At 51.2% G+C, this 19,945-nt stretch overlaps 1 protein-coding gene across 1 annotated transcript in view; it reads right to left on the bottom strand.

The window, feature by feature from the left end:
* The window catches only part of LOC147748318 (NXPE family member 1-like), a 477,620-nt gene that overhangs the window by 107,216 nt on the left and 350,459 nt on the right, over window positions 1-19,945 (bottom strand). Inside the window, exon 4 of the mRNA XM_086960166.1 lies at window positions 220-281. Coding sequence (XP_086816292.1) covers window positions 220-281 — 62 coding nt within the window. The remainder of the gene's footprint in view (window positions 1-219; window positions 282-19,945) is intronic.

Here is a 19,945-nt window from a genome sequence, read left to right as displayed (position 1 = left end):
AAATGGCCATTGTCCGACAGGAGAAGGACCGTAAACAATTCTAAAATGAAGAATCAATCCCATTTAGCATTAGATACTAGCACAAGTTATGCACTAAAAAAATAAGAGAAGACAGGTCTAAAGATTTTCATTTAAGATGAGACACTTGTAAGCATGTGACCGCAATCAGAAGATCAATGAGGGCCTACAAGCATCATAACAATGGAAAGTAAGACTTACTGTTACAAGACCACACAATGACAGACTTCAAACTCTTCCCAATCTCCACTGCAACGTTGGACCTATGTACGGAACAAGCAAAAGACGACCATTAGCAGGGGACAGGAACATGAAGTGCTGGCTCAACAAATTACATATACACCAGGAATGGTGGGAATCCAAATTACAAGCATAAGGACAACCCAAAAACATCTGCTGGAAAACTAAATAAACAAGACAGTGGTGCTATTTTGCAAGGAGGTGGAGAAAGAATTTACTGTCCAAGCAACTACCATAGAATTAAGCTACACCTCTTATTATTTGACTTTTAAGCTTATCTAGATCATAAGCAGGAAGCTATTGCAACCAGCTGACATCGAGGTATACGGATTGGTATTCCCCATTTCAGAGGTAGATCTCGATCATCTTCAGTGGGGAGTTTACGGCCACAATTGTGGCATTGTCATCATACCAAGTTCCATATTATTCCATTAAAACCTGAGTTGGGAGCTACCTGCAATTATGAGTATATCTGCCATGAAGCCACTACTGCACTGTACAAAGCACTAATTGTAGGCTAAAGCAGAGACATCTTTTTCACATGATAGGGCCATGATTTCTAGATAATGCTCATTCGCCACCCTGGCTCAGACACACTGAATTGCTACTGTTACTGACTGAATATTTGTATGCAAGGGGTATGCAGCGGCAGCTTCTCTGCCATTGTGGAGGAGCGACCCCCCCCCAAAATGCAGGAAAGGAAAAATAAAGCGATAATAAACACTTGTTTTATTTTTTCTTTCCTGTCAAGTCTTGGGGCAGAGCCAGGGGGTGACAGGCACTGAGGGGAGTGGTAGGTGCACTCCCTTCACAGTGCATGACGGTTTGGCCTGCCGTCTCAAGTCGGCCAACCGCCATGCGCAGTGAAAGGTCTCTCCAACGCAGCTAGGTTGGAGAGGCAGACACAGACTCCCACTCTGTCCTGGAGCACAAATCAAGGGCACTCAGCCAATCCTGAAGCTGCTCTCATGTGTGAGAGCAGATTCAGGATGGGCCACAGGGAATTCGAGGAGCCTTTGCCTTCAAGAAGAGGAACAGAAGAGTGCAGCATGGCCAGCTGCAGGTAAGTCCCCCAATCCTTCCTCCAAGCACAAACCCTGCCCACCAGCCCCGCCGCTCGTCCAGCACACCAGCTACTACTGGTGTAGAGTGACTAAAATCAATGTTCTGGGACACAGAAAAATATGTTGGCATGATCTGGCATCTGGTGCCACACTCACCCCGTTCAGATGTATGGTTAAAAGCAAACCTATCTAACCCTAGTTATCCATGGTACTACATGAACATAAACACAGCACAGAGGTCCTCGGGTGGCAGCTGGTGTGCGTATAAAGCTCTACTGTATCTATATGAAATGTGAGCCTCTGCTCTTAGGGACTTGTATTTGCAATGGAGGATTAGTGGCCTGCAGCAGAAAACTGGAATTGTTGGCTGGAAACAGTCCAATAAAAGAAACAGATAAATGTTTATCAGAGGTCCAGCAGGGTGGAGCAACACCAGATCTACTGACTGACCACTGTAAATAAGCTCAATTTGAATTAATTGTTTCTAAATGGTGATTTTCCTAGAATTAGCACAGAGGAAGCAAGACAAACATAATATTTATGTGAAAGCCTGTAGCAACAATAAAGAGAAGAAGATTGCAACATCATTGCATCATGAGGCAAAGGACTGCAGCGCCCTCATGCCAGCCTCTTTACTAATGATTAAGTTATTATTTAAATCTATGTCCCACTTCTCTTCTGTGAGCTTCTTCCTCCTAAAGTAAATGTCTTTCATGCAGTTCTCATCTTCGTGGCCAATACATACGCCAGCTTTTGAGGTCAACTTCTTTCCTACACATATGTTTTATAACACTGCAATATAAGGTCACCCATGAGTCATCTTTTCTCTATTAACTATCATGATATTGCCTGTTGGCCAGTCATCTTGCTCTCCATTGGTTAGCCACTGTATCCTTGCTCTTTAACTGTAGGTCTATTTCCTACTTTCCAATGTCTTGACTTATCTCTCCATTAGAAGGCCATCGATCTGCCACCAATGGCTGGCCATCCTTCTCATCAATAACTGGCTTCCATGTTCTTCAATGAACATATATGCAACTCTGTACAAACCCTTTTTTCCTAGTGTTGGATGGCTTTTCTACAGAAATAACTGTGCACTTCTTTTTTGCTAACTTTATATGTTCGTGACAATAAATATAGGTTCATGAACGTTGCTCTGTATTCATGAGCGTTATTTCAGGTTTTGCCTTGAATTTTGAGTTTAAAATTGTGATATGGCTATGCTTTAGAAAAAAATTAAATGCTCAACACTAACTATTTTTCATATTGTATTGATTTTTGCAATGAATAACTTGCTTCAGTTGCTAAACTTGTTTAGACTCGATTTGTTGAGGATGTTTTTTGTTTTCACTATGATTTGACTAGGCTTTAAAAACTTTAAACACGTGCAACACTTTCAGTGTTTGCATTACTCATTGCCATTCCATTGTCAGCACATCAGAGAACCTCGCTGTCTGGCGCCAAAAACCACTAGTTTCCGCCATGTGGTGCAATAATGTACTTATTGTCACATGGGTCTTTAAACTATGACCCACATGCCTTTCTCTTGTTTTGTTTTTCTATATTCACAAATCTCTGCCACAGCTGGCACTGCGAGTTTAAATGAATAGATGCATATCTAGAATTCAATCCCTCTGCACATGTGAGAATCCAATACTGTAATAATGAAAGCCAAAAGGAGTCTACACTAAGACCTTGTGGTACAAACTTTTTTGCAGCTGAAAAGAGAAGTGCTATCTGGTCTAGCTTTAAGCAAGAATCCTTGGATCTCTTCTTCAAAAGGCTCCACAGTGATCATTTCGAACGTGGTGCCTGCAAACTTTGAGATCCTATGCAAAATCAGAGTGGGGGTGAGAGTGAAGTTGCATTTACTGTCGACGACACATTTGATTTAATACTAGAAGCCTCCTCTCTGCATTCAGACGATGTGGCACCCATGGCCACTTATAGAAGTTAGACCTACACATATTACTGGATATATATTTTCTCTAATCGCGAGTATATTCATCTGTAGGATCCGATTCCACTGACATCGTCAGACTGTCATGCAATCCTTGCTCATTTACTGTTCTTAGGTTTTCTACTAGCTGGTCAGGTACATTTGTAAACTCCAGCATTAACTTGAAATATTTAAATGTAGAGCAAGCCACTAAATCTTTATTTACCACTGCCACAAACTCAAACTGACTACTTAGTAGAGCAGAGCATTCCCTCTCATAACTGTCAGCCACAAATCAAACATCATGGTACGATCAATGACCTCTTGCTACCAAACACACTTAAAAGGACAGGTCCAAACAAGTATACCAACAATGGCTTCTCCTGTGAATTAATGCAAAAAAGGGACGTTTGTCATCATGAAGGATACTGGATGAAGGGCTACTTCACAAATGTGAAAAATACCTACTTAGAGGAACTTGCACGACTTTGATACTCACGAATTAAGCAAAAACATAATATTATTCCTCACAGACTAATAGAGAACACCCCCCACTCGCCCCCAACATCTCATTGAACTTTTTCAACCAGGCCATGCATTGACTCGTAAAGTAGGATTGTTCTTTCTGAAAAACACTAAGATAAAATTCTAAATATTAGAGCCCAAATAGTGCAAGAATCTACCATGTGTCCTTCATACTTCATTACACAGGAATATAGGTCTCTTATTGCAAATGTTAACATGGACACCTTTGAGGTAGTTACTAAAACATATCTGCAAACTATTATTTCCAGCAGTCAGGCTTCATGGTCCCCAATCGGTACCCAAAATGTTTGAAGCAATTGTCATATATATTCCTGAAGGTTTAATAATCCTGTTCAATAATTCTTTAACCAATGGCAAAATTCTTGCTGCATTGAAAAAAATAAAGCATTGCTAAACCGCTGTAGAAAAATAATTTCCTGTGTGCGTCCCATGTACACCACTTCTTACCAATATCTCGGATCCCACATTTTACAAAATTATGGCGATGATATTAGTTTTACTGCTTTGAGACAATGCAGAGAGGCGTGGCCTTCAGATTCTTCTCAAGCTGGTTTTAGGTCAGGAAAATAATGGAATTGGTAATTCTTTCAGCAATGCATGCCCTCAGGCGGAGGTTAATGGTAGAGGAGCCAATGCACTAGTCTTGTTGGGCCTGTCACTTGCCTTCCATACCATGGCTTATTCCATGCTAATAGTGTAGCTGAGAGCTGCTGGGTTTGGGGCAGATGGCTAAATGACTGCAATGATAAATAACCTTTACATTTCTTAATCCCACTCTCTACTAAGCATCTGTGGTGTCGGGGCGGAGCTAGCCAGCGTCTATGGCGGACGCGTAAGAGCAGAGCTCCGCGTCGGCGCCAACTATTATCCGACAAAGATCCTTGCTCAGCAAAGAAATCCCAGCGAAAACGGCAGGAATTGTCGACCCTACTCCTTCCGCAACTCCACCCGAAGTTTGGGGCCGATCCGCGCTCGGACGCACCATTTTTCAGCGGCTGCGAGGTGGCGAGAGACCAGGCCGCGATCCCCGACCTCGCTTGAGAGCCGAGACCGAGTTACGTGACCCGACGTGCGGCTGCGCGGACAAGCAGACCTGGACTCCTCCGGGTCCCGGCGAAGGCGGACCCCCAGACACCACGCCACCTCATCGACACACAGAGTCACCAGCTGGCGGGGGTTCCTGGAGCCGTGAGACCCCGAAAAAACCCCTGGGCTAACTGCGGAGGAGGCGGCGAGCCGCGTGGCGCAGGCCGGGCCCTGAAGAGGCGCCATTACCCAGGCCCAGTCGACAAACGAACCCCACAAGCCCTGGACAGGAGGACGGCTAGGTACCAACTCAGCCGGCACCCACGCACTCAACGAGGGCTACGTGCTGCTCACCCGCTGCACCCCCCAACGTGGTGCGGGCTATAGACTGTCTGGGAAACGCGACAATGGTGAAGGGGGACAGGACCCAGTCGAAGCTGTCGTTCGACCAGCGCCGCCAGAAGGAACCAGGCCCTCCGGCCTCCCAGTCGCCAGGAGCGGCCAACGACCCGGGCTCCTCGCTCTGCGCGGAAATAAAAGGCATGCTCACGACCATGGAGAAGGGCCTGCAGGAAGGTATGTCGGCCATTGGTAACAAGATCGACGCCCTGGCGTATCGCATGGACCGCATGACGGAGAGGGTGGATAAACATGCGGAACGACTCGACATGGCCGAACGCAGACTGACTGAGGCTGAAGAGGCGCAAACGGAGTGGGACGCCGATCGAAAGCAGTTTGGCCGCCTGCTTCAGGTGATACAGGAAAAGTCGGAGGACTTGGAGGCGCGCTCAAGACGATCCAACATACGAATAACGGGTGTGGCCGAGGCGACCCAAACGGGTAAGATGGAACTGTTTGTCGAAAAACTACTTAAGACACTCTTGGGAGACGACATCTTTTCCCCAATGTTCATTGTAGAGCGCGCCCATCGCACCCTTGGGCCTAGGCCACCCCCGGGCGCAAACCCCAGGCCGATAATTGCGAAATTATTGAACTACAGAGACAGGGACACGGCGCTCCGTGCGGCCCGCGAGAAGGGGTCACTGCAACACGAGGGGATGAACATATCTTTATACCCTGATTTCACCACCAAAGTGCAGGAAGAACGACGACGATTTGTCCCGTACAAGCAACAATTGAGGGACCTCGGCCTGGACTACGCCATGTTATACCCGGCGCGGCTGCGCATTAACCGTCAGGGGCATTCTCACTTCTTCACGGATCCCAAAGACCTGCAAAAATCCTTGAAGGTGTGGATGAGGGAGAACAGAGGGAGCTCAGACACGCGTGCAGCGAAACAATCAGGAGCGGAGGACCTGGAGGAACAGGACTGAAGAGCGACAGCGCTCTTACGGACACACCGGCAGGCCGCAGCTTCAGGGGCGCCGCTCCACTTTGACACGATACGCTCCCCCCGCTCAGTCTGGACTGTGGAATACCTGGACTCCCTGAGCGCCCTAGAGCGGGGGAGACCAGAGTGATTCGACTGGGTGCCCCTGGGCCCTCGCACTTGCGGCACACAGCAATCCTGGATGGGCTCAGCTGCCCTGGAACCGGACACAATGCAGGTCAGAGGCGGCTGGAGGGACGGGAGGGGGGGGGCTCGGACAGAGAGCCGAACCTTGTTATGCACTCCTTGCTTGCTGAGCTAAGCCTCTAAGGCGCTGGCGTGAGGGCTATGTATGAACACTGCACGGAGATCCAGGTGGGACACTGGACGACGGACTGAACGAGTAGGCTACCTCTGCCCCAGCGCTGCCAGCAGTGACGGCTCAGATTGAGCCAGTTTGTGGTGTTGTTGAATGGGATTGCTAGAGGGTGGGGGGGGGGGGGGCACAGGGGATTCGGTCACACCAGGTTGGGGTCGGTTGACTGTGGGTTCTTGTTCTGGAATTCGGAATGTTCGGGGGGGGGTCTCAACTGTGTTCTGCAATGTTTAATGCTCTGGAGGGGACTGAAGGTGGGGGCGCACGTGGGAGGGGGGGTTGTTTACTGCTGGTGCTCATTATATGTTGCCACTTTTCTAATGGCTGAATCGATACTAGGGGACCCACTGCTTAACACTGAAACCCTAACTGCGTTGACATGGAATGTAAGGGGTTTGAACGACTACCGGACACTCCGTAAGGTGCTGCACTACCTCCAAAGACACCATGTGGACCTGGCTCTGTTACAGGAGACGCACCTACCCAACACCAGTAGAATGCTCACACATAGAGGTCTTCAGGGCAACTCCACTTATGCGGGCTTCACCTCACACGCTAGGGGAGTTCTCACGTGGGTAAATCCTAAATCTAAACTTTCACTCACGCTACTTAGAGCGGACCCGGAGGGCCGATTTGTGTTAAGCAAATGCACGGGTAAGGGACATAATCTCCTGATCATGAATGTGTATGGCCCGAATTATGACTCCCCAGAATTTTATGCGGCGCTGGCGGGGCACTGTGCTGAATGGCCCACTGATAAACTGCTTTGGGGGGGGGACTTTAATTTCACCTTTAGCCCTGAACTTGATAGATCGGGGGGGCCCCCCAGGCGCCCAGCAGCAGATGCGCAACAAATGCAAGCCGAAATGGTGAGACTGGGGCTGACGGATGTCTGGAGGGAGCGGCACAGCGCGAGGGGGGGCTACACACACTACTCAGCGTACCACAACCTCCACACTAGGATTGACTACTGGCTCTCCCCTATTACTCTACTGACGATGGTGAGGGACTGCAGAGTTCTCCCGCGGACGCTGTCTGACCACTCCCCCATTCTACTGGTTCTGAACACACCACAACCTAGAATCCCCCCGTTCACGTGGCGCTTCCCACCGTACTCTCTGTTAGATGAGGCATTCAGGGCAGAACTAGGGGAGGACATAGACACGTTCTTTTCCAGTAACGTAGGCACAGTGGATAGCTTCGGGACGGTTTGGGAAACCTTTAAAGTCTATGTTAGGGGTGTCGTCATGGCCAAGCATTCCAGTGTCCTCAAGGCTATCAGGAGTAGACTGTCACTGCTCGAGGGGCGAATTGCGGATTGTGAACGCCAACGACTGACGGACCCGTCCCCGGCGGGGGATGAGACGTTGCGGGGGCTCCTGACAGAGTTCCACGAGGAGGCGGACAGAGAGGTCAGGCACCTAGGGAAATACGCGACGGCCCGCGTATACGGTGAGGGCGACCGGCCGGGTTCTCTGCTGGCCAGGATTATGAAGGGCGCCAGGCGACGCCAGGGTGTCACTGAATTGCGCTCCGCGGACGGGGAGACACTGACATCGCAGGGAGATATTCTGGCGGAATTTAAAGGATTCTACCAAGACCTGTACACCAGCAAGATCTCGGGTGTGGAGAGCCACATAGACAATTACTTAGACTACATCAAAATGCCGTTCTTAGAGAACTGGCAGAGGGAATTCCTGATGTCCCCTATACTCCGAGAGGAGATTGCGGACGCCCTAGACAGCATGAGGTCAGGCAGTGCGCCCGGAATCGATGGATTGACCGTCGCCTTTTATAAGGCGTACAAGGACAAGCTGCTCCCCTATCTCTCCACCCTCTTTGATGAAATCTGCGAGTATGGTGCGATGCCCCCTTCTATGAGAGAAGCACTCATAGTGACGATTTTGAAACCTGGCAAGCCGCCTGACCTCCCGGGGTCCTACCGCCCCTTGTCCCTTATCAACGTCGATGCGAAGCTGTACGCTAAGGTACTGGCAAACAGGCTAGCGCTCGTCGCCCCAGAATTAGTTGCCCCAGAACAGGCGGGTTTCATCCTGGCCAGAAACCTCACGTATAACATCAGAACGGTTATGGGAGCCATCCAACATACCAAACACGACACCAAGGCAATCGCTGTCTTCTTAGATATGGAGAAGGCGTTCGACTCCGTTGAGTGGACGTTCATGCGCAAAGTCCTCAGGAAACTGGGACTGGGGGACCTTTTCCTCCAACTCCTCGGCGCACTTTATCACCAACCTACTGCGAGAGTTCGGCTGGGTGACGCCGTTTCTGAGGCGTTCACGGTGAGCCGAGGCACGAGACAGGGCTGCCCCCTCTCGCCGCTACTGTACGCGCTGGTCGCCGAACCGCTGGCTTGCGCGATGCGGGAATACCACTCCTACGAAGCCATCAGCTACCCTACCTACAAGATCGGTATCTCCACATATGCGGACGACACGTTGTTGTACGTCAGGGACCCGGTGAACAACCTCTCTTCGGTCCTGCGGGAGGTGGTGAGGTTTGGGGCCCTTTCGGGACTGAAGGTGAACTGGCCAAAGTCAGTGGCTTTCCCTCTGACCCCTGTTACCGAACCCTTCGAGATGGACTACCCGCTACAATGGTCCACGGACCCGGTCAGATACCTGGGTATAAAGATACACACGGACCCAGACATAGTGTTACGCGAAAACTACGGTGTTGCCTATAGCAAACTAGTTGATGATGTAGAGCTCTGGATTAAGCTACCGCTATCTTTAATGGGCCGCATTGCCTTGATGAAGATGGTGGTCCTCCCGAGATTTTTGTTCCTCTTTCATAACCTCCCGATTGTCCTCTCCAGGGCTTTCTTCACGACCTTAAACAAACTCCTTATCAGGCTCGCCTGGGCCGGGAAACAACCTAGAATTCAATGGAAGGTGCTTCAGCTCCCATACGAGCAAGGGGGGCTGGCCGCCCCAGATCTGGAACGTTACTATAGGATAGCGCAGGCCTCTCACCTCCATACCTGGATACACGGCGACCCGGATATCCCGCATGTGATTCTGGAGCGCCTTTTCGCGGCCCCTACTCCACTCCCGGCGACTATCTGTAGCCCTGGCGACCGCAGGGTGGGCACACTGGATTCCATCCGTTCCACTAACCACGCTTGGAACTCCATAATACAGAGGCAAGATAAGATACTACTGTATGCTCCTAATATGCCGATACATTGGGCCCTTTGGCTTCCTACTTTGGCGGAACCTGCTGTACACAAAGCCCTAGCTGGTCTAGGGGCGCACACGCTGGGGGACCTTTTCCAACATGGCAAAGTTAAGACGTGGGATCAGCTGGTGCGGGGGCTGGACCGCCCCTCCCCGCTCCATCGCTTCCAATATCACAGGGTGCGTAGCGCCCTGCTGGACTTTCTAGGCCCCGATATGGAGGAACCCCCTGTGATACCAGAGCTAGAGTATGTCATTCACACAGAGTCCCAGAAGAAGCTTACTTCTAAGCTTTACAATATGGGACACGCCCACACGGCGCTGCAGTATACTAGGGCGCGATTGGCCTGGCAGACCGATTTAGACATACACATTGACGATGGAATGTGGACGTACTGCTGCGCGGCCACCAGACGGATCTCGCTGAATGGGAGACATCGCCTTCTTCACTTTAAATTCCTGCAACGAGTATATTATACACCTGAAAGATTGCACCGCTATGGGCTTCGCGACTCTCCCCGTTGCGAGAGATGCCGCGCCCCAGTAGCGGACTTCATGCACGTGGCCTGGCTATGTCCGGGAATCAGTAAGTACTGGACGACTATTTTCACGGAATTAAGCAAAATAACGGGACAGGAACTGGACGCTGACCCGGCACTCGCTCTGCTGGGCTATACGAGGAATGTGCCGGCGCCGGTGCGCAAACTGGTCAGCATGGGCATACTACTTGCCAAACGGGTCGTGGCCTCCTGTTGGATGAAGGGTCCGCTCCCGACTCTCAAGCGGTGGGCTAACGACATGCTGTACTGTAACACGCAGGCGGAGACATATAGCGCATTGCTCCCTCCCCGTAGCTGCCCCAAAAACTTCTGGGAGCTCTATCGCACCTATCTCTGCTCCAGGACGGACGACGACGACTTGGCCTCGGGAGGGGATGAGGGTCAGGAGGGCGCAGCGAACACAGACCCCCCCTGATTCCAGCGGCAGTACCGCTTGCTAGACAGCGCTACTAAGTTAGGTAGAAGTTCAGCCATTCACAGTCTTACGGGATCATACATACACCTGGGCACTCAGCGGGAGATGCACACCACCACTCCACACACCTCTCCGACAGATTGCACCTTACACCACAGGGAACATGCAGACTAGAGACCGGTTACGAGAGGGCGGGGTTGGGGGTTGGGTTGTTAGTTGGGAGAAAATATAAAATTTTACAGATATGTCTACTATGCACAGCGCACGATGCAACACCACTGGCATACCATCCTGGGACCTTCACCGACCGGCCTGTACACTGGACAATTCCAAGCTGGGAGCTTCTTCTTGGTACCCTTGTTGTAAACACTACTGTCTCATTGGTAAGAAGACCTGGCCCACCGCCGGCCCGAGAAGGGATGTAGGTGAAAGGCCCTGTACGCAATGTAATGTGCTATTGTTTGATAAATAAATTAATAAAAAAAATGAAAAAAAGCATCTGTGGTGTCCCACGAGATTCAATGTTTTCACATTTCTTGTTTATCACCATTAGGCGTCCCCCCTAGTGCATCATTTAAATTAAGCAGAGGTCTACTTTTACAATTACGCTTATGATACCCAGTTCTTTTTAGGTTTAAAGCATTTTATTAAGGCATAAAAACATAGAAGGTAAGGGAACGTGAGGGGTAGGGTTACATACATTCAGGTGAAAACAGCTGAGTATAAATCTAGGAGTGCGATGGTGGACAAGGCTACTGCAAAAGAAAAATCAAATGGTAAAATGATAAGGGCTAATACAGTCGACACCCTCAAGCAGATCAGAAAATGAAAGGCAATGATGCAAGAGACCAAACCCACCAGCCCCCAGAACCCCTCCCTCCAAACTCCCCAACTCACCCCAACACCCTCCCACCTCCCCCCGTCCAGTACTCGGCCATAACGCATCCTGCCCTCCCGCCACGCCCCCCACCCCGTGAGCCCAAATCTTGTGTCCCCTTAGTCAGGTGAGATCACCGGTGGCGTTAGTCTCAGGAGTCTGAGGTACCTCGGACAGGTGAGTTCCCTAAATTCTGTAGTTAGAAGCGCATGAAAGGATTGCCATAGCTCATCAAATTGTTCCACGTCCCCCGCCACCATAAGCGATAGTTTCTCCATACCTAGCATGTGCCAAAGCCTGTGTAGCCAGCCTGTGATGGAGGGGACCGTGGTGGTACGCCAGTGAATCAAGATGTTCTGAATCGCTGAACCCAGCGCTATCGCAATTTGCCTGCCCCTGCGGGACTTCAGCGGGTACATCAGGCCATTCGGGAGGCCCAGCAATACATACGCCGGGAAGCATGGCAATTCCGTCTCAAAATGAACAGCAATCTCGTCGAGAACCTCCTTCCAGTATTCCTCTAACAAGGGACAATCCCAAAGTATATGTGTAAGGGTCCCCACCCGACCACATCCCCTCCAGCACTCCTTCTCAATATGCCTATTCATTTCGTGTAGCCTCTCCGGGGTATAATACCAATACGTGGACACCTTGGTGAGTGTTTCCGTGAGACCTGTATGATATGCAGAGTGTCTCGCCCGATGCGCAATTTAATCCCATTCTTTATGACTAAGCGTCCTTCCCAATTCCCTATTCCAGCGTTCCCTACCCGGGTTATAAAAATGAAACGGAGGGGGCTGCAGGAATTTATAAAGGTCGGTAATTAGCTTAGCATCAGAGGCGCGGGTCACTAACCACCGCTCGTATGGCGTTATCTGGCGATCAGCAGTGCCCCGCACCTGAGATTGAAGCGCCCAGTGCCTAACCTGCATGTATCGTAATCTATCCGACTCAGGCAGTTGGAACTCCTGTTTCAAGTGCTGGAAAGGGACCACTCCCTCCGATCCATATATCTGGAAGAGCGCTCGGCAGCCCGCCGCCCTCCAGTGGGAGAAAGCGCCTGGTTCCATACCGGGGGAGAAATCAGGGTTATCCGCTATCGGTGTGAAAGGCGAAGGGAACGTGGTGAGTTCACGGACTTCATTGACCGCATCCCACACCCTCAAGGGGACTCGCGTGACGAAGGAAGCATAGAGGTTGGGGGGGGCGATGAATCCGACGCAAGAATGGAACCTCCTGGAGGGGGCGCCCCGCCACCGCCTGGTCTTGAAAGAGCCAGTGCTTGTCGGATTCCCACCTGCTCCACTCCACTAGGTAACGCAACTGCGCCGCCTGGAAGTATTTCCGGAGGTCCGGGATACCGAGGCCCCCCACCTCCGGGGCCAGCGCGGAAAGAACCCTCTTCATCCTCGGCTTGCGGCCCTGCCAGACGAAGCGTGCAATGTCGGCTTGTGTCTGTCTAATCCAGCCCACTGGTGGCTGAAGCGGCAAAGCTCGAAAGAGGTACAAGATCTGGGGCAGGACCGTCATCTTGACCGCTGCAATCCTGCCGAGCCAGGACAGCAGGCTTTTACTCCAGCGGCCCAGCTCTTCCTTGATTTTCCTGCTAAGGGAGGCATAATTGCCCGTTACCATCGCTGGTAACGTTGGTGCTAGCATAATCCCCAGATACGGCACCAGGGATGATGACCACTGCATGGGGAAAAGACGCTGCAGATCTTGTCTGGTATCTGCGGCCAGGGACACGTCCAGGGCCACCCGAATACACGTGGGGAGAGCCCGTCTAGGATCGTCCAAGGTCAACAGGACATCGTCCGCATAAAGACTGATCGTGTGGACATACTGCCCCATCTTGATCCCAATCGCGTCCGGGTTTTGGCGAATTCTCTGGGCAAACGGCTCCATATAGAGAGCAAAGAGGAGTGGGGAAAGCGGGCATCCCTGCCTGGTACCCCTTTTGATCGCAAAGCTACGGGAGCTGCACCCGTTAACTCTCACTGTCGCCGAAGGGGATTTGTAGCAATTGAAGACCATCGAACAGAATTTGTCTCCAATACCCAGTTTCCGGAGCACCTGCTCAAGATAAGGCCAGTGAACGCGGTCGAATGCCTTCTCGGCATCTACTGCTAGCAGCATCCTTTCACCCAGAATCCGCGAGGCTTTCTCCAAAATGTGTGCTACTCTCTTAGTGTTATCAACGGTTTGTCTGCCGGGCACAAAGCCAGCTTGATCAGCCTCAACCAGGCCCGGCAGATGCAAGGCCAATCTAGATGCCAGAATCCCCGTGTATAATTTAAGGTCGACATTTAGGAGTGAGATAGGCCTGTATGAGCCGCAGAGGGCCCGGTCCTTCCCAGGTTTCGGGATCACTGAGACCGTTGCTCTTAACAGGTCCGGTGGAATGGCACCTGGCTCGGAAAAGGAGTTAAACAGGCGGGTGAGAATAGGAGCTACAACTGGGCAAAAGGATTTATAAAACAGGGACGTATAACTGTCCGGGCCCGGAGCTTTCCCGTGTTTGAGCTTGGCTATCGCGGATATCACCTCCTGCACATGAATGCTGCGCTCGAGGTATTCCGCCTGCGCTGAGTCCAGCGCCGGAAGGGCTACTGACTCCAAATAATCCGTTGCATCCTGCGACGAGGGGGGTTCCCCCGTGTAAAGCACCTCATAGAAACTACAGAACGTTTCTGCCACCGCGGCGTCATCAGAGACCGCCACCCCATCGGCACCGAGCAGTTCCTTCACCACGTTACGCTGGTGCACGATCCGGAGCCTATTCGCCAAAAGTTTGCCACATCTATCCCCACCCGTATAAAACGCATGTTTTAAACGCAGCGCCGCGTATTCCGCCCTGTCCATGTCCAACGCCGACAGGAGCTTCCTGGCAGCTTTCAACTGCCTCCACACCCTAGGAGCTCCGGTACGACGATGGACCTGTTCCAATCCCGGACCTGGGAAGTCAGCTCCTCCCTCTTACGCTGCCGCTCCCTGTTTTCTGCTGAGGAGATGGAAATGAACTCCCCCCTGAGAACAGCCTTCAACGCCGCCCACTGCGTCGCTGGCGAGGTGTCCGAGTTATCATTGTGTGCCTGGTATTCCCGGATCGCTTCCTCAATATGCTTCACAACCGTTTTTTTATGCAGGAGGGCGTCTCTAAGACGCCACACCCCCCGAGAGGGGGAGGCCGTCGGAAGCGCAAATGTGCCCACGACTGGCGCATGATCAGACAACGACAGGACCCCAATGTCCGCCACCGTAGCAGCGACACACATCGGTCCGCTAACCAATAAGTAATCCAGCCGTGCGTAGGTCCGGTGCGCATGTGAATAATAAGAATAGTCCCTATCCGTGGGGTGGAGGGTGCGCCAAAGGTCATGCAGATCCATATCAGTGATGCGAGCCTTCCCAGCTTGTGAGAGCTCCCCAGTCTGCGGGTGTCGCTGCGCCGATCTATCGAGTGTGGAGTCAAAAACTATATTCAAATCACCCCCTAGAATGATGTGTCTATCAGGGGAGGCAGTCACGTCTACCAGCACCGAGTCTAGAAAGCGCTCTTGGTGGTCATTGGGGCTATATAAAGAGCCAATAGTGAGCGTTGTGTCCCCCAGCCGGAGGCGGTATGCCAATAGCCTCCCCTTCTGTTCTGCAAATTTGTACAACACCTCCCCCTGAAGGAACTCGCTATCAAAATGTCCACCCCCGCGGTCTTAGATGCAGCAGAGGAGAAAAACTGAGTTGGAAACTTGTTAGAGCGCATCCTATGACAATCCCGTGATAGTAAATGGGTCTCCTGCAGGAGGCATATATCTGCCTGTGTCCCCTCCAGCAGAGATAAGATTGCCCTTCGCTTCACTGGGTTGTTCAGACCCTTAACATTAAGGGTCACTACTTTCAGTGTCGACATATCCCCAAGTGACCATAAGTGCCAAGCCGCGGGCAGTCAATGAGCGGGGGGGGGGGGGCACGGGACAGCAGTGCAGGACAGGCAAAGTAAAACCAAGCAATAGCATTTGAGATATTGGACGGTACCCCTTCTACCCCTAAACAACTCCCAACCCCCTCCAAAACAGACCCCTGGCAACTAGCCAACTCCCCACCCATGCTCAAACAACCCATTGTCCCAGTCATGTCCCAAAACGGACAAGTCTGTGGAAAGTACCAAAAGTGGACGTCCGGCCACTCGTTCTTCCCGCCTCTCCCCCGACCCTCCCTCTAACCCCCAAACCTGGCATTGCAGAAGCTATGTCCATCTTCCCCCGGAGTGAATCTACGCCGTCATGGCGACTCCGTTCGTGGCGGCCGAGTCCCTGGCCGCTTCTCTCAGGGCGTTGGCCATTTCTGCCCTGATGGTGGGTGAGTCCGGCCGTCCAGCACTAGCCGTCGATCTCCTCCTCGCCGATCGCCGTCGCCCTCTTCGATCAGAACGCCTCCAGCCCGGTGTCGCTTCACCCTCTTCCGTGGCCGTGAGGCCCAGGACACCACAGACATCCTGCAAGGAACGCAGCTGGTGTAGCACGCCCTTCCATCGGAATATTAGGCGAAAGGGATGCCCCCAAGAGTACGGCATCTCTTTCTCTCTCAGGAAATCCGTCGCGATTTTGAAGGACCTGCGCTTCTGTAGTGTGATGGCAGACAGGTCCTGAAACAACGCCACAGGCCGTTCGCGGAAGGTCAGCGGCTGTTTCATGCGAGCCTCAGCCATTATGCGTTCCTTCACTGGGAAATCTGGGAGGTAGGCCAAAATGTCCGGTGGAGGTGCCGTCGACTGTCGCTGTCGGCCGACCCTGTGGGCCCTGTCGATCCGAATCGGGAAGTCCGCGGGCTCTCCCAGAATCTCCCTGAACAAGTCCTTCAGGTAGCCCGTCAAATCTGTCCCTTCATCTGCGGACTGTACACCTCGGACTCGAATGTGGTTTCTTCTCGACCTGTTCTCCAGGTCTTCATTATGTGCCTGAAGTTCGACATGCTGCTCCCTGAGACGGAGAACGTCTTGCTGTAAATGGGCAATCTCCTCGTCTCTCCGTTGGGCCGCTGCTTCCACCGTCTCCATCCGCTCACGAAGGCCTTCCACCTCCCTACGGACCTCGCGCACTTCGCTGGCCACCTCCTGCTTCAGCGTCTGAAAGTCAGCCTTAAGCGAGCTGAACAGGTCTTCCATGAAGGACCTTGTGACGGGGGTCACACCCCCGGCCGGGTCCGCTGCAGTTCTAGAAGAGCTTGGGGACGGTTGCGCCCTGTCGCGTTGCTGCTGGGCTCTGCTGAGCATGTCCGGCAGGGTGCGGTCCCCCTTCCTCGACCCCCGGTTCCCCGACATTCGTGCTCTGTAGACTGCCGTACCCCACTCAATCAGATATGCGATCTCAGGCCGCTGGTTGCAGGTCCCGGCGTCGATGAGTCTCCAACGACTGGCAGAGCACCGCCAGGGGGAACGTCCGCTGTAGTAGGGATACCACGGGTCCTGCGCCACCGAGGACAAAATGGCGGGCCAGCTCTGTCGCAGAGGCCGACTCTCACTCCAACCAACGTTCAAGCGCTGGCCACTAACAGGGGGACCCAGACCGCAGTATCTCCTAGGACAAAAGAGCTATGCAGGGCCAGGGGTGTAGAAGCTGTCCCCGGACGGCACTGTAGGAGGGCCTCGTCACCGTTGCCGTGAAGATAAGATGGCGGCTGGGCGTAGCCGGGCAGACCCTCCGAGCCGGATGGCGCCGCCAAGGATATGCAAAGAGTCAGTGCTCCTGAAATGAGCCCCCTGCAGGCTCGCCGAGTCGAAAAGAGTCAAATGACCTGGCCCCCGCTCCTGAGCGCTGTCCCAAACTGGCGATGGGGTCAGGGCTCACGATGTGTATCAAGCCACCGCTACAGATCCAAGTGCCTCCACGATCAGACAATAGGCATCCCTCCTCACGGCACCTTGTGGTAGCTACCCATCCGGCATACCAAACCAGGCACAATCTGATGCGAGTATGCAAGCGAACTCCGTGCCAGGCCACCAGACACCGGCGTCTACTCAGGCCTCCCGGCCAGCGCTCCGCTCCACTCCGCTTCCGTGGCGCTCCGCAGTTAGCTTATCGGTCCCTGAGCGTGCCTCCGCCGGAGCGTTCGGGGCCAAAGTTGCACCAATGTGTGCCCCAGGGTCTCTGCCACCCTTCCCACGGCCGCTGAGCTCCAGCGGGGGGAGAGAAGCTGTCGAAAAAGGGCTCGGGCCTAGTCGGGCCGGAGGAGCTGCGGGAAGAAGCGTCCGCTCACCCCGCCATCTTGGTCACGCCCCAGCTACCCAGTTCTTTTTAAGCCTCCTCTAAGGTATCAGAGGGATACACATTGTTCGGACAAATCATACTCTGACAGATATCCTAGGATTGATCAGATGGTAAATGGCAGACTGCGTTTTGAAAATACATGCTGCAGAAATGAAGATCCCTCTTGCATCTAAAACTACTCTGTCTTGGAATAAAGACATCTGACCAACAGTCATTGACCAATACCCTGCTTTCACTAAATCTGTCTGCAACCTAGACATCTATACTGACCTCAATCTCACGTTAGGGATCCAACTACCCTAGGTTGTAAGTGCGTGTTTTTTTTCCGATTTAGACCCCTGAAGAAACTCTTGCTCTATATCGGGCTGATGTGGTACCACACTACTGAGTCTTAAACGATCTGTACCACATTGAATGCAAAAAATCAGCTTGCACAATACTGCCATGGTAAGCAGATGTGAAGTTAGAATAGTAAATCTGTACTACGATATGCATGCTTACCTTGATTATATTGTGCAAGTCGATATCTTGAAAACTATATTGCCACACGCTGATTTACACTCAATATTTTGACATATTACTTACTGACCAATGTTTACACATGACAGCCGTAAATGCTCTCATTCAATTGTTTTGATTATGGAATCGTTGCTGTGCAGCATTAGGGAAAATAATACATTATCTGCAATTGGTACCAAAGCCGGCGTAATCTTGGCAGAATCAATTTACACATTCCTTGCTTTACAATTTCTTTTCAACTCACTTTCACTTACCTTCTGATCTCTGAATTTCTCACCATTTTTCTACTGGGCAACCAGCTTGTTTACACACAGAAACATCTTTGCTACCTCTCAAATCCTCAAACGGGGACACGCTAGTGGTAGAATGGGATATACACTAGTACATCCAGATACGGCTGCACCCCAGCATGAGGAAACCAGCAAGTCATGAGATCTGTGGTGTATGCAATAATATTGATCCCTCCCCTGACAAAAGACCAAAATACCTCTAAAATGTTTTGGGGATTCAGTAAGGAGGCCTCAAAATATTTTGATGTTATGAGACGCTTTCACACAAAGAAACATCATACCATGAAGAACAAGGATTGGATTGTTTTATGATTAATTTAAAATGAATGAGATTCATAACAACAGTGAAGCAGAACGTGGATTAAAAATCAAGAGGATGTGTGATTGATAGATTACTGAAGGTAGTAGGTCTTTAACCAGAAGGAGTGTGTTGGAAATGGCCCTTTTTGCAGGGTTATCCCCAAACTTTTTGCTTCTTCCTCATATCTTTTCCTGACCTGTTTGTGTTGCTTTTAGGACTCTGGGCACTTTACCACTGCTAATCAGTGCTAAAGTGCATATGTTCTCTGTGCAAATTGTGTTAGGGATTGGTGTTTCCATGATTGGATTTTTGATTTAACTGTTTGTTTATTTATGTATTTAGAAAGTTTTATAGAGCACGAACAAGACCCTTGCGGATATCAGAGCGCTTTACAGTAAATAAAGTTATTTATACAGCAATAAAAGGGGAGTTGAAGCACGTATACAAAACATTTTGTAAAGGCAAAGTGGTAAGCTACAGCCAGAAGCTATCCCCCCTGCGTCAGGTAAAAGGAAGATAGAATGTCTAGATGAATCAGGGTGCCATCCCTGAGAAGGTTCGGTAATGTTTTCTTCTTGTTGAATCTTTGTGGTTTCAGTAGTAGGTTTTCCGCACTTCTTGAAGATCTGATCCCACCAGAGATCGTCAGTTACTGTGCTAGATAGCTGGGTGCTATGTGATGCAAGGCTTTATGCGTCATACATGCTATTTTCAAATGAATTCTGGCTTCCAGAGGTAGCCAATTCAATGATTTTAGGCCCGGGGAGATGTGGGAATTTCTATTAGAACCAGTGAGGAGTCTCGCTGCAGCATTGATTGAAGCTCTTAGCTGTGCCGTTGTAGCTTTGGGTAGGCCGCAAAGAGAGATACTTCCGTACTCCACTCTGGGGATAACTAGCGCTTGTACTGCCTGCTTGAAGTCATTGATTGGCAGAAAGGGTTTCAGCTTCCTCAATGTGTTTATCTGGAAATTAGCTCCCT

Source organism: Lissotriton vulgaris, chromosome 1_1, assembly GCF_964263255.1.
Source record: "Lissotriton vulgaris chromosome 1_1, aLisVul1.2, whole genome shotgun sequence".
NCBI classification, from domain to species: domain Eukaryota; kingdom Metazoa; phylum Chordata; class Amphibia; order Caudata; family Salamandridae; genus Lissotriton; species Lissotriton vulgaris.
This window is presented reverse-complemented; position numbering and strand designations above follow the sequence as displayed.